The 13200-nt window shown below is 34.7% G+C and overlaps 3 protein-coding genes across 3 annotated transcripts; 1 reads left to right on the top strand and 2 right to left on the bottom strand.

Annotated features, from left to right (window-relative positions):
- Positions 1-458: 458 nt before the first annotated feature.
- Positions 459-2565, bottom strand: LOC115443043 (lysozyme-like). The gene is made up of 3 exons (XM_037442477.1): positions 2426-2565; positions 1692-1850; positions 459-826 (listed from the first exon to the last, which is right to left on the bottom strand). Exons 1-3 carry the CDS (start codon positions 2553-2555, stop codon positions 696-698), a joined length of 420 nt encoding a protein of 139 aa, XP_037298374.1. The 5' UTR covers positions 2556-2565; the 3' UTR covers positions 459-695.
- A 1389-nt stretch (positions 2566-3954) lies between these two features.
- Positions 3955-5172, top strand: LOC119190496 (lysozyme-like). The gene is made up of 3 exons (XM_037442490.1): positions 3955-4117; positions 4548-4706; positions 4939-5172. The coding sequence occupies exons 1-3, from the start codon at positions 3988-3990 to the stop codon at positions 5067-5069; spliced, it is 420 nt and encodes a 139-aa protein (XP_037298387.1). The 5' UTR covers positions 3955-3987; the 3' UTR covers positions 5070-5172.
- Positions 5173-9401: 4229 nt separating this feature from the next.
- LOC115443044 (lysozyme) lies at positions 9402-11297 on the bottom strand. Its single transcript, XM_030168312.2, has 3 exons — positions 11036-11297; positions 10497-10655; positions 9402-9951 (listed from the first exon to the last, which is right to left on the bottom strand). Exons 1-3 carry the CDS (start codon positions 11238-11240, stop codon positions 9821-9823), a joined length of 495 nt encoding a protein of 164 aa, XP_030024172.2. The 5' UTR covers positions 11241-11297; the 3' UTR covers positions 9402-9820.
- Positions 11298-13200: the final 1903 nt, after the last annotated feature.

The following is a 13200-nucleotide window of genomic DNA, read 5'->3' as shown; positions in this document are numbered from 1 at the left end:
TCGTAAATTGATTAACAACTTGAAGTTTCATCTAATATTTGCGTTATCCATATGCCTTATACTTAGTCCTGATGGTGTATATTGCTTTATTCGAGTATTATTTGTAATACAAATAATAAAAAAAAATATGTAACAGGTTACAAGATATTCTGAAAATAAAATGAATTACTTCTCCTTTAACATCTTTAAAATATTTTTCGTTAAAAATAATTAGATTTTATGAAATATGTTGTTTTTTGATTTTTTTAATGATTCACATAAGATGATAGCATATTGGAGAGACTTTTAAAACTCTAATGGATAAAGTGCATGTTAATTAAACTGGAGGCTTCTCGATAACTTATTACGATATGCAAGAAATAAAAACCAAAACTAAGTTTACCTTTATATTTATAACAACATATATTATGTAATTAGGATACATGATGACTTTAAAAATAAATTTTTTTGTCCTCCTTCTACAATTTTGTTTTGTGCCTAAACAAGATAAAATAATAAATGAACTCAGGCTCCGGAATACGAAGTAAAGCAATCGCTATAAATAACAAAACCATATTTCCTAAAACACTTTTGTCACTTCCACACCACCAAAAAGATATAGTAAAGGATGTTTATAAAAATTATGATCAAGTAGGTCGTAAGGAGATGTCTAGAATCGAATATAATATGATACAAAAAAGTTAAAAATAATATATCTAGCAGAACATGATGTTAGGAAGCGTGCGTTGACAGTGATTAAGCCATCCGTACCACGCACGGAACTTGTGGCGGTTGTATATCTTCTTGGCGCAAGTCGCCGCCACAGTAATGTCATCAGTCAGCAAATCTGGAAATAAAATTTATTTTAAATATAATAATAGTATCAGCCTCGTGTATACTGAAGCACTGCTGGGCACGGGCCTTCTCTACTACTGAGTGGATAATTAATATTTACAATTCCTCCCTATCTGTCTATGTGATTCATTTCGTTGCGGGATAATGACATAAATTAGTTTTCCCTGAGACTCGCCGAGCTTCACTCTTCGGTGTCATAAAATGCGTGCCACTGCTGATCCTGGCTTACAGGAATTGCAGTGGTGGGTGTGAGGGCGGGAAAGTCTCTACTACTAAAATAATTTTGGCCTCAGTCCACCACGCTGGCTTGGTGCAGGTTGGCAGACTTCACATACCTTTGAAATTTTTATAGATTACCCCTCAAGTATGCAGGTTTTACAACGATAAAGCAAGTGATGGTTCACAAAAAAACATACGTTACTTATTTTCAGGGCTATTGTCTCGGCGTGCACTTCCACCTCCGACTAAACTATCGGTGCTTCTAATTATTATAAAGCTTAATTGCCAAAAATTACAGTGCTTGTTATTTAACACAAAAAAACAGAAACATAATTAAGGGATTGTTTTGTGTTTTGCAATATCGTGAAAATGTAAGCTTCCGTTATTACAAGACTAGTCAATTGACAGACTATATAATGTGCAAAATGGTTGGTAAGTGGTGAAATAGGTCGAAATGAGAAACTTATAGGTGTTTAGATAAGTTTGGAGTAAATATCATTTGAGTTATCGTATTAACTTAAACTCTGAATTTTATATTTATTAGGCTTATACATTTACGTGTTGAGTAACATTTATTCAGCAGTTGTGCAACTGGCCTTTAGTCTATAGTGATTCATAATATTATATTCATAACTCACCGCTGCATCTAACATTGCAGTCCTTGCCAGGAGAGGGACCGTTGTTGCACCAGTACTTGTCATTGATCTGGAAAAGACCGTAGTCTCGAGACCCGTTTGAGTTCATCCTGCTCACTCTGTTCGTGAACCTGCTGCTCTCGTTTTCGATAAGACATACCCCTGGAATTATAAAATTATTTTACATGAGTTTGCTGAGGAAAGTTCTTAAATTGAATACTGACATCCTTCAATTAAAGAATTGTGGCGGTACAATCGATGCATACACCGCCATCTTGTCAACATCGCCGGAACTCCAAGAGGATCGATGCAGTGACGCAACTACAGTGATATCACACAGCAATAACGATAGATGGCGACGTCGATCCTGAATCGCGCTTGCACAATTTGAGCGACGCGTTGCATATATACCATCTCCGAATAGGAACCGTCGGAGGGGCCACGGCCGGTCAGGCGCAACATCTGCCTGACTGGAAAACTTCCCCTTCCATAGAGGAACGTAACCATCTGTTCCTCTACAGTGGCGTCAACCTTTACGCCGCTACAGAATCAGTAGACCTAGTACGAGGCCGATTAACTGTAAAATTGATGTTTTCTATTGCACATATAGACTGGGCAGCAAATTTTTTTTAGTTTTTTTTTCATTTACAAAAGAGGCAGTAGTTACATCTCTGCTTAGCTTTCCTTTAGGAACCAAATATGACTGTATATTATTTACTTCATAACAATATTCTTACAATCTCTAATTTGATCCTTAGGGAACCCTTGTCTCCTCAATTCTCGTACCAGTTCACATCTCGTAAATCTTTTAGCCTCGCTGTTATAAACCAAGACTAAGACACCAACGAAGAGTACCAGTTTGTGCATGATGGTGAAGTTACCAGAGCTTGTGAACCATAATATGATCAGTTGAATGCAATGAATGGCTTTTATACAAAAACTATGATTGATTATAATCTATCTTCTATATTGTAATAGAGATATTATCGAATAAAATAAGGCTATCGATATCTGTTATTGATTAAATCTAATTAGTTAAAACATTGAAACTTACATTTTATATTGGTGAAAGTAACGTTACGGGTAAATAGGTGACTGCTTTTTAAAAACGTAGCTCGACATTATTTTGTATGTCTTGAACACTACTACACATAAACATTCATTTTATCCTTAAACGTGTAAATGCCCTTTACCACATCATGGGTAAATCCTTGGCGAAAAGTGCTTAGGTACATTTGTTGCGCCTCTGCCTATCCCTCCGGGGTGGGGTGTATGGCGTGAGTGCATGTGTGCGTCACTTATGTTTTCAAAATGATTTCACCAATAAATAACACATTCCGATCTAAACTGATTACAGTATGATTAATTCAAATTTAAGCGACGATCGCGTAGTTGCGTTGGGTGAGGAACGGCCTGCCGAGACGAATGTCCATAGGTTCAAATCCCAAATGCACACCGCATACACCTCTGACTTTTCTATAATTATGTGTGTATTTTTTGTGTATTATCGCTTGCTTTAACGGTGAAGGAAAATATTGTGAGGATACCTGCATACCTTAGGAATTCTCTACAGGTATTTCGAAGGTGTGTGAAGTCTACCAATCCGCACTAGGCCAGCGTGGTGGACTAAGGCTTAATCCCTCTCAGTAGTAGAGAAGCCCCGTGCCCTACAGTATAGTGCCCTCATATATTTTGATGTAAGTAAAACAAATAAGATCTAGTAAAGGGAGTATTGGCTACACACTACTGTATCAGTTTACAAAACTAATGAAGTATTTCAATACAAAATATTATTAACATAATTTAAAATAACAATTATTTATGATCCAGTGCCGTTGCTAGGGACTGGGTGTGGCGCGAATCCCTTTGGGTGACAGTCCCATTATTAATAAAGTAATATCACGTATGGACATTAACTAACGTCTGAACGCGGTATTGAAGTCACACATGAATATAGATGTCCTATAAACAGTCCAGTATTTTTTTATATTTGAGTTATTTCACAATACTGTTACTCGTGCTTACGATACAATAGCTACTAACCTATTTACCTACATTAATTTATCGACTTTGACCAACTTTTAATACTTGTTTAGTATTAAGTGTAACAATGTTTCAACTAGATTTTATCTCTAACATACAGATAACCCTGTTCTAATACTTTTATAATAAATATGAGTTTTTGCCAAATAATATAGAATGTGTAGATTACAATCTATCACAGGGCTAATATAAAAGGCACACATTTCTTTCAATTATTCATACGACTCACAGAGCCATTGCAAACAACTCTTCAACCATGGTAAAGTTGGTAATTGTCTTAGCCCTCCTAGCCTTCGCTTATAGCTGCGAGGCGAGACAGTTCTCGAGATGTGAACTGGTTCGGGAACTAAGGAGACAGGGCTTTCCTAACGCACAGTTGAGAAATTGTAAGTATTTTTTTTATTAGTTTATACATAGGGTAAGTCATTATTCATAAGAGATTGAAGACAATGAGTGCTGTAAGTCGTCATTTTCATCCCCTTATATAGTACAAAGCAACATAAAGTTAGGTGTGATTCTAAAACCGAACTGGCAGGAATGCAGAAATAATGTAGAACCGTGGAATTTGGTCATACATCTACAACAACAGTCGTAGAATTGGGACCGAGAATTATGTCATGATGGTGGGCGCAGTGCCGTGCGAAATACAATTCCGGACAGTGTTTCTACTGTTTGGATCATTTCCTCATTATTAACCGCGTTAAAGTATGGGAAGTCTACTGAAATATAGTTTCAATCAATTACTTACAATCAAAATTAATTACTCTTCTTGTTATTCATCTGTATTTGTTTTACTATTATATCATATGGTTCCAGGGGTCTGTCTGATTGAGGTTGAGAGCAATAGGATCACAAACAGGGTGAGCAGGGTGAACAGCGACGGCTCCCGGAACTATGGCCTTTTCCAGATAAGCGACAGATACTGGTGCAACAACGGCTCCACACCTGGCAAGGACTGTAACGTCAGATGCAACGGTGAGAATATTACCATCAATTAGGATCGGTGTAATCCTTAACAAGATTATCTGAAAGCATGCTTCTAAGGCCGATCTCGGAAATCTACTATGGATTACTGTACCCATGGCACTTGAACTAGTTAATTCTTCTTGATGCCTTGTCATCGCATCTTTCATATGATGTGAAGGATAATAATTTCCAAAATTCTACATTTGATGTAAGATTAAAGACAACACATTTAATATTCCAGACTTGCTGACCAGCGACATTAGGAGGGCCTCGGTCTGCGCGAGGAGGATCTACAACCGCCGCGGATTCCGCGCCTGGAACGGATGGCGCAACCGCTGCCAGGGCGAGCTGCCCAACATCAGCTCCTGCTAGAAATCTTATATCCACAACAGAGCCAGACCTACGTACCTACAACAACCATATTTGTTACTTTCCGTATCATCAATAATCAAGATGACATCGATGTAGCAAACTAGAGCATTATTATATTAACAATTGGCGACTACCTCGCATTTTACTTAGTAAAATGTAAAAATAATGACTAGTAGGGTCGGCTCTATATCACGAATATAATTATATAGAAATCATTTTTATACTTTAACGCTTATGTTTTAGTAAATATAAATATTAAAAAAACACTACAACTGATTTAAATTTTTATTGCTCTCTTTTCTATATAAACTTACCTTAATGGATAATATTGTTATTAAGAATTATAAAAGTTGAAATCTACACACTCCCCTTATTAGGGAATAGGTGCGTGAAATTCCTTTCCTATTACAAGTCTCTAAATGATTATAGCTATCCATAGCGATGTCGGAACGGCACTAGAACTATCTGTTGAAAAAATCGAATTGAAAAATTCAAATATTTACTGTAATTATAATGTAGGTACTAATATAAAATGTATGTAAGTACTCTATAAGCCAAATTAGGATATGATCTATAGGAGTGCAAAGTTTCATTTAAATCCGTTCAGTGGTAAATGGTATCTAAATATTTTCACAAATTTTGCATTTATAATATTAGTTAGAGTAAAATAAGTCAAGATAATTAAGCGACCTCCAATATAAGTGAAGAAAATAATTTACTAAAAAATACCATCATCGGCGTTGGATATTTAACATTATTGAAAAAAGAAAACTAAAATCTGAGCAGGACTCTTGTCCTAAGAAGGTGCCATCATATGCTGGACATTAATTGATTATTTTCTTAATTTAACGCCTTACCCTCATTTTTTAACGCTCGTATAAATACGAATACAACTCTTTTAAATAGTGATTACGAGTGATTTCAGAGAGGCCTTATACAAATGGAAAAATCCCCTAATTATTAGCGATAAGTCCAACATCGTAGTTGCTAAATTAAATCTTGGTATTCATTTATCGCTTTATTTATGTATTTTGCATTATCGGCTACTCATAAATTTGACTCTCGCATTATAGGCAAGATACAGGCATAGCCCAATTTGGGGACCTCTGACAATTATTTAAATGCTTAACTCAGATATGCCAATTATTATTTACGTAATTTTTAATGTTATTATTTCTGTGCTCTATTGTTGCAATAAAGTTATTATTATTGTTGCAATAAAATTATTTATCTTACGATTATTCCAATAATTACGCGAATGTTAGACATCAAAATAAAATTATTTTTCGGATTGTATGATTATTTTTTATGATATAATTTTCTCTCGACGTTTTATTAAAAAGAAAATAAATTTAAAAATTTCATTTCTTTTTTATTTATATAATTGTAAAATGTAGTATAACACACGTGAACTTTGTTTATGGTTAAATTATAAAACAATGAATGGTTCACCTGATTATAAGTGCCATGGCTCACTATAGCAGAGGCACACATCACTCTGAACTAAAAACATTACGAAGCACTGCATCTCGCTCAATCTTGTACTTTTTTCATACAAGCACGGCAAAGAGACCCAACAGTACATCTGATGATAAGTGGAGTTGGGTCCAAATAGAATGTCGACAGTGGACATAATTATGACGGCCTGTTGGAACCGAATGTAGGTACACAGGCTGATCCCGTAACGCGATACTAATACTGTGGCGGGTCTTAACATTATTTCAATATTTAATATTTGTTGTTTTTGTTAGTAACTCGTATTTTTTTCTTGTACGCCAGAGTTCGCTTGAGTAGGTAGTAGGTACCGCCGTATTGCTATTTCTACCGCTAAGTAACAGTTTGCAAGCACTATTCCACTTGGGTACTAGACATTATAGTTTACATGAGCAAATCGATATTTCATCATAATTATTAGCAGCGTATTTTGTTTTTTTTTTTAGGACTCGTAAGTGTTGCTCGCGCCTGCGCCCGCGTCAATACATCCTGCTACAAGTCTTTAAAACACTATAGCGCGATTAATAGCGCCACCTGTACTATACCAACTCCATCTATTTAAAACATCAGATTATAACATTACATTATTTCCAATGGGAGCAATTTGAGCACTGGGATTAAAAGTAGCCTATGGGTCAATCTAGGTCATGAAATGAAATAATTTATTTGAACCTGCAAAATGTCCTACTTATGCTGGCGCCACACACAGACAAATATTTAACAAAGACTTTCCCACACATTTGAACACAGTTACAGACACTGACCAAATTTCAATTTTTATGACTTTTACTTTTAGGTTTCCATATAATCGGTTCTCCTTCAAGCAACTCGATAACTTTGAACGCTTTGATGTGTGGTCGAAAAACCGTTACCGAATGGCAAATACGCAAACATTTAAACAAACTTTGCACAAATACGCAAATACCCGTGTCACACATGAGTTCAAACAAATGTTCAAATATATTTGCTTTGTGTGGCGCCAGCATTATATTATTTTAGATTCTGCCTATATTAAGATACTTCACCACGAGATGGGAAAGCAGATCTTACCAGGGCAGAACTCTAGTGTAGCTCTTTTCAAAATCAATTTAAGACATAAACTACAGAGAAAAATGTTTTTTTATTTTCGTTCTAGTTGATTCGTTTTTGTACATAGTTGGTACATTTTTGGTTTTATCAACCTATGAGCATAATTTCTAACAGAACTTTATGTAGCTATAACAACTCATCAGGGTCGCGAACGCCTAAGACGCTCACCCAAAAGTCTGTTTTATTTTTATAATCTAACTTTTGCCAGGCTAATAAACATAGGGTGATGGTAAATAAAAAAATCGGTCTAACTACGATTTTGTGTTACAAACCATTTTTAGATTGGACACTGGTGATCTTTAATCATCAAAGTTCTAGTTGATTGTTTTTTGTAACATAGTTGGTACTTATTTTTATTTATTTTTTTATTTATCAACCTATCAGTATCATTTCTTGTAGAACTTTATGCAGCTATAAAAACTAAATATAAATTGCTCAGTGTTGTGTCATATTTCTGGTGCAATGAAGTCGCCGGTCTCGGCGATACCTGAGGTCAAAAGTTCTACCAAGAATAAATCCTTGTTATATGTATACATTTGTTTAATTTGATTTATTCGGGTTGCATTCTCTATTTTCTTATTCAATGATTTTAGTTTATACAGGGTCATTGTGTTACTAAATGAAACCACACGTTTATCTTCTTTAAAATAAAACTTTGCAATAAGTTTCTCAAACCGCAGATGTTAAATAAAAAAATGAGTCTCGAACAAAATAAATAGCAATAAAATGCAATTTTATTTTCACACGCTCTAATACCACTATTACTCTATAAGAATTCGTTGCGACGACATCACACTTTCAGCCAGGCATACTTTCACGCACTCGCCGTATTCGAAATTAACTACATAATGATCAAAAACTAAAACTGGGATTTTTGGCGACATTATTTGTTATTTATGAATGTTTTTTGACAGAATATGAGAGTATATTTTATTACAACAAAAACGATTATGTGGATTTATTTATTAACACTATGTCAAACTAACCGAGTATAAGTTTTAAACTGATTTTTTTCGTTTTCTAATATTTTATAACAGTCAATTTGTGTCATAAAGTCGTGTAATATGATTTTTTTTTTTTTATTGCCGTAGTATTCCAACGAGTGAGGAGTCATTCTGATGGTAAGCAGCATCCGTCGCCCCTGGCAGTGCAATGCCAGAGGCATAGCCAAGCCAAAGTAGTGTTTCTTTTTTGGAGTTAAGTAACAAATTACGATTTCCTGATAATTTTGTTTATTATACGTAAAGAAATGTTACAATTTAATCAAAGGTTTTTCTTAATATTTTTTAACTGAAACAATTCCATGAAAAATTTAAAATTAAGGGGGCCATCAGTGGTTCCATTACCTTATCTTATGGCTCGTTATCAACCTGTTTACAAACTACTCGTTATCGAATGTGCCTGTCGATAAATGTGTAGTTTGAAACATTTTTTAGTGTGATCTGACTTCGCCAAATGCCACTGCTACTAGTATTAACGCTCATCATATCAGAATTCAAAATCACCATTGCAGTAACCCTCCGGGGTATTACCACGTTTGTTAAAATAAGTCTAAGCGACAAAAAAATCACAAATAGCGTTGAATCGTTAGAGTAATAGTTTAATATAATTTCATAGTTAACCTTAAATGTAAATTGATTGATTAAGTGTTGCTGATAGGCTCCTAGTCAAGGTAGCCTTATAAACGAATACAATATCCAACAAATATAGTATGCTAAACAGTAAGGAGCTATAAATTAAAATCCAAAATTTGTATAAAAATATATTTATTCGATAAATAAGCGTTTCGAGAATAAACAGGCGTTTGTATATCCACCTTCTAAAATATAGCACATGATATATTAATAAGATCAGAGCCGGTTCTAGGTAAGATGAGTGTAAAAACAGTTTTACATGTTTAGTGCGCGCGAGATTTGAATTTAAATGAGCCATATCGCCAAAGGCTTGTAACCAAGGACGACATGCTTAAAGGTGGAAGTATCCCTCTTTCACAACTGCAACTTCTGTAAACCAGGCCAAACAGCGGCAATCATTTTAGAAGACCAAGTGGTGTAGATCCGCGAATTAATTTTAAACTGTTGCGAAATTAAAGGAATAGAAGATACTGAGGAGGTGGAAATATTTACGATGGGTTTCAGGACTGTCTCTGATCTTCACTGACGAGATATCTAACAGGAGCTGATGTCAGGCAGGGAGCCCTGGCAGTGGTTGCGCCATCCGTACCACGCTTGGAACTTGTGGCGTTTGTATATCTTCTTGGCGCAAGTCGATGCCTTGGTGATGTCGTCAATCAGCAAGTCTGGAATTAAAATTGGTTTATGTCATCTACATTCGTTGTCAATAACATCTATATTCAGAAAATAGCTTGTAGTTGATAATTGTTGCTTAGTGCCAACACTTTATCATGTGTCATATTATCAAATTCACAACATTTTATCATATAATTGCATATCTACATACTTACTAATGCATTAATCGCAATGTTAATGTAAGGGATTATGTAATAAGTTGTGTCAATTTTTATCTTACGATGTCAAGGAAAGCTTTAACGAAAATATCATTTCGATTCATAGCAGCAGTTGAAATAGTATTTCTAAATCTCAGACGCAGTAGAGTACTTTCATGGCTCGAGATGGTACTCTCGAAAAAGTTAACAATCATAAAGTCGTACCGATGTGAATATACCGAAATTAACTGTCAAAATTTAAGTTGAATCGTATCAGTGGAACTAGATGATCATTTACTAATATCAAAGACATTAAATAGTATAATTAGTTATAGAACTCTAACTTTTATCAAGATTTCCGTAACAGGAGTGAACTGACGAGTTAATGATGTACTCACCACTACATTTGACATTGCAGTCTTTGCCGGGAGTACTTCCGTTGCTGCACCAGTACTTATCGTTTATCTGGAATAGTCCGTAGTCTCGGGAACCGTTCTTGTTCACGCGACCTACTTTGTCCGTGTATCTGCTGCTCTCATTCTCCACGAGGCACACCCCTGAAATTATAAATAATTTAATGCATAAGTCGTGGATGGAACCAATATCAAAATAAATGAATAATAAACAAAAAATAAGTAACTTGGTTGTACGATAAAACAAATGTATACCTAATTATGCGATATCTCGACATACAATGACCCTGATTTCTACACTATCCATTCCAGCTCAAATTAGCGGTTACAATGAATGAGTTAAAGTAAACTTATAACAGAAATAATGATACGTGTATTTGGATATTATTACGAAAAAAAAAGCAAATAAGTTCTTAATTTCACGATCTAAAATATTAAAAACATAAACAATAACAGCAAGCGGCTAGTAATTTTATTACCGGTAAAGAATTCGATATTTAAAACTTTTAAATTTCAATACTCACAATCCCTCATCAAATTCTCAGGAAAGCCTTGTCTCCTCAGCTCATGTACCAACTCACACCTGCTGAAGTGTTTAGCCTCGCTGTGATATGCGAAGGCAAAAAGAGCGAAGATCACTAGCTTATACATGATTGAGAAGTCGTCGGCAACAAGACTGTGAACCGTATGAGTAATTGAACGCAATGGATCGCTTTTATACGCGCTCATAGATAGATTATTGTCCTCGTATTGCAGTGTATTGTAAAAGGGGTTCCTGCGTATCTGTTTGTTTATGTTTCAGTGATGCGCTTTGTTAATAACATTAGTGTTGGGATTTGGTTTTACACAGAAAGCGTATTATCCAGATTACATTAATGTCTTTGTTTGTTTTTAAATACTGTAGCTATGGACTAGTAACTTATTAATTAATAATCTTTTAATTAGTACCTAACTTACACTGTAAAAGAATACATGCTAATGATTAAATCAATTATGTTTTAAAATATCGTAGGCTTACTAGCACAAGGTTCTATGGTATTTTTTATTTATATTGGAAAAATGAGATTTTAAATTCTCATATTTATAAAAATAGAAAGAACAATAATCCATGGTTACCCCTTTATTCATCTTAAGATATAGCATAGAATCATGTGATAAATATAATTATAAGAATGCATAACATATATTGTTCCTAATAGTGAGCCAGCAGTAACTAGTCAATATAGTATCTTCTAAAAAAATAACGATGTACACATAAAACCTAAAATACCTATACCATACCTTACAAGAGCTGAAAATAAAAGTTGTTTCAAATATAATTTGCCAAAAATAAACATATAAATAGGTAATATGCGTTTTATAACGGAAATAATCGTTCTCCCGGCCACAACTAACAGACTAAAAGTCTTCTATGTCATTAAAATTTCATATTTGCAAATTCAACAGCGTGGGGTGAGCTCTCTCAGCTCTAAGCTTCGCAGAGCCCAACCCTTGCTCGATTATATAATATTCGATATTTAGTTGAATGGTTTTAGATCCGTGATGTCATTCTGGAGAAACTGCTGCTGATATAGTCCCCGTTAAAAATTATCTGTTACATAGTAAGTACTTCACGTAAATGAAAATCAAGCCTGTGCTTTCGCAGCATAGTGTCCATGTGTATGTATACTTACATAATGATACCTAACTCTATAACATAAACATTACTTATCATTAGTAAAAAAAAACAATCACATATCGACTTTATCCCCGAAGGTTAAGGCAGACGTACAAACAGAGCACCCACTTTGCGCTTGTGTTCAGTCTCATGCTGTGATAGGCGGCGAGCCTATCGCCATATCGAGCACAAATTCCAGGTTGATACTGGCAAGAAAGTCCCAATATTAGTTTACCCGACCCGGGATTCGAACTGTGGTCATACCGCGCACATACAAACATGCCACCGAGGTAGTTAAAATTTATTAGTCTTCCGCAAATATTTATGGCAGTTCATTGCACGTATTTATTATTTATCATTATTTCAAGACTTTCTTTACTCAATCGATAAAACTTGCAATGTTTGTGCAAACACGAGTTCGATACCTCGATGAGCAAAGCATAAGTCTGTACCTACTTACTCGACAGTTACAATCCTAGATTTTCAACCAAATATCATTTTCTTACAGTAGAAATATGACAAAAATCATTCTCTCATTTTTAGGTGATTATATACCATTACTATGAGTCCTTTAATATACCAATGACTTTTTTATTGCATTGCAGATCGTATCGCAGACACTAAAAACCACGGTTGTTGACTTCGCTCTTGCCGCGCAAAACTCAAAGAAGTCTTTCCGTTTTCTAAAGTATTAAAAAACTCTGGTAAAAAAAAACTTAGGATATGAGTCTAACAAAAAATATTCGCACAAACTGAGAATCTTAAAATAATAAATCTTTTCATAGTCGTAGAGCCTCCCTTCTCTAATTTCTATTCCTTTAAGAGATTCATTTATAATACCGGCAATACATCCATGATTCATGTGGTATTTTTAGATGATTATATTAGATCCTTACATATTAAATTGGCATATTGTATAGGAGGAATACTAAATCGTCATTTTTTCGGAAAATATAATTAACTCTTCAAAGTAAGCACCATTGTTGTCGATGCACTTTTGCCATCTCAAAGGGAATTAATTGATCCCTTGCC

This window comes from Manduca sexta, chromosome 24 (genome assembly GCF_014839805.1).
Source record: "Manduca sexta isolate Smith_Timp_Sample1 chromosome 24, JHU_Msex_v1.0, whole genome shotgun sequence".
Classification (NCBI taxonomy): domain Eukaryota; kingdom Metazoa; phylum Arthropoda; class Insecta; order Lepidoptera; family Sphingidae; genus Manduca; species Manduca sexta.
Note: the sequence above shows the minus strand (reverse complement) of the source record. Positions and strands in the feature narration are given on the sequence as shown.

Bases quoted from the DNA above. Each gene is read 5' to 3' on its own strand.
- LOC115443043 (XM_037442477.1), bottom strand. From the start codon at position 2,555: ATGCACAAACTGGTACTCTTCGTTGGTGTCTTAGTCTTGGTTTATAAC. The intron at 1,851-2,425 runs GTAAGAATATTG...TTATAATTCCAG, and splicing joins TAAGGATCAAATTAGAGATT to GGGTATGTCTTATCGAAAAC. The intron at 827-1,691 runs GTGAGTTATGAA...TTTTATTTCCAG, and splicing joins CTGCAATGTTAGATGCAGCG to ATTTGCTGACTGATGACATT.
- LOC115443044 (XM_030168312.2), bottom strand. From the start codon at position 11,240: ATGAGCGCGTATAAAAGCGATCCATTGCGTTCAATTACTCATACGGTT. The intron at 10,656-11,035 runs GTGAGTATTGAA...TTATAATTTCAG, and splicing joins TGAGAATTTGATGAGGGATT to GGGTGTGCCTCGTGGAGAAT. The intron at 9,952-10,496 runs GTGAGTACATCA...TTTTAATTCCAG, and splicing joins CTGCAATGTCAAATGTAGTG to ACTTGCTGATTGACGACATC.
- LOC119190496 (XM_037442490.1), top strand. From the start codon at position 3,988: ATGGTAAAGTTGGTAATTGTCTTAGCCCTCCTAGCCTTCGCTTATAGC. The intron at 4,118-4,547 runs GTAAGTATTTTT...ATATGGTTCCAG, and splicing joins TAACGCACAGTTGAGAAATT to GGGTCTGTCTGATTGAGGTT. The intron at 4,707-4,938 runs GTGAGAATATTA...TTAATATTCCAG, and splicing joins CTGTAACGTCAGATGCAACG to ACTTGCTGACCAGCGACATT.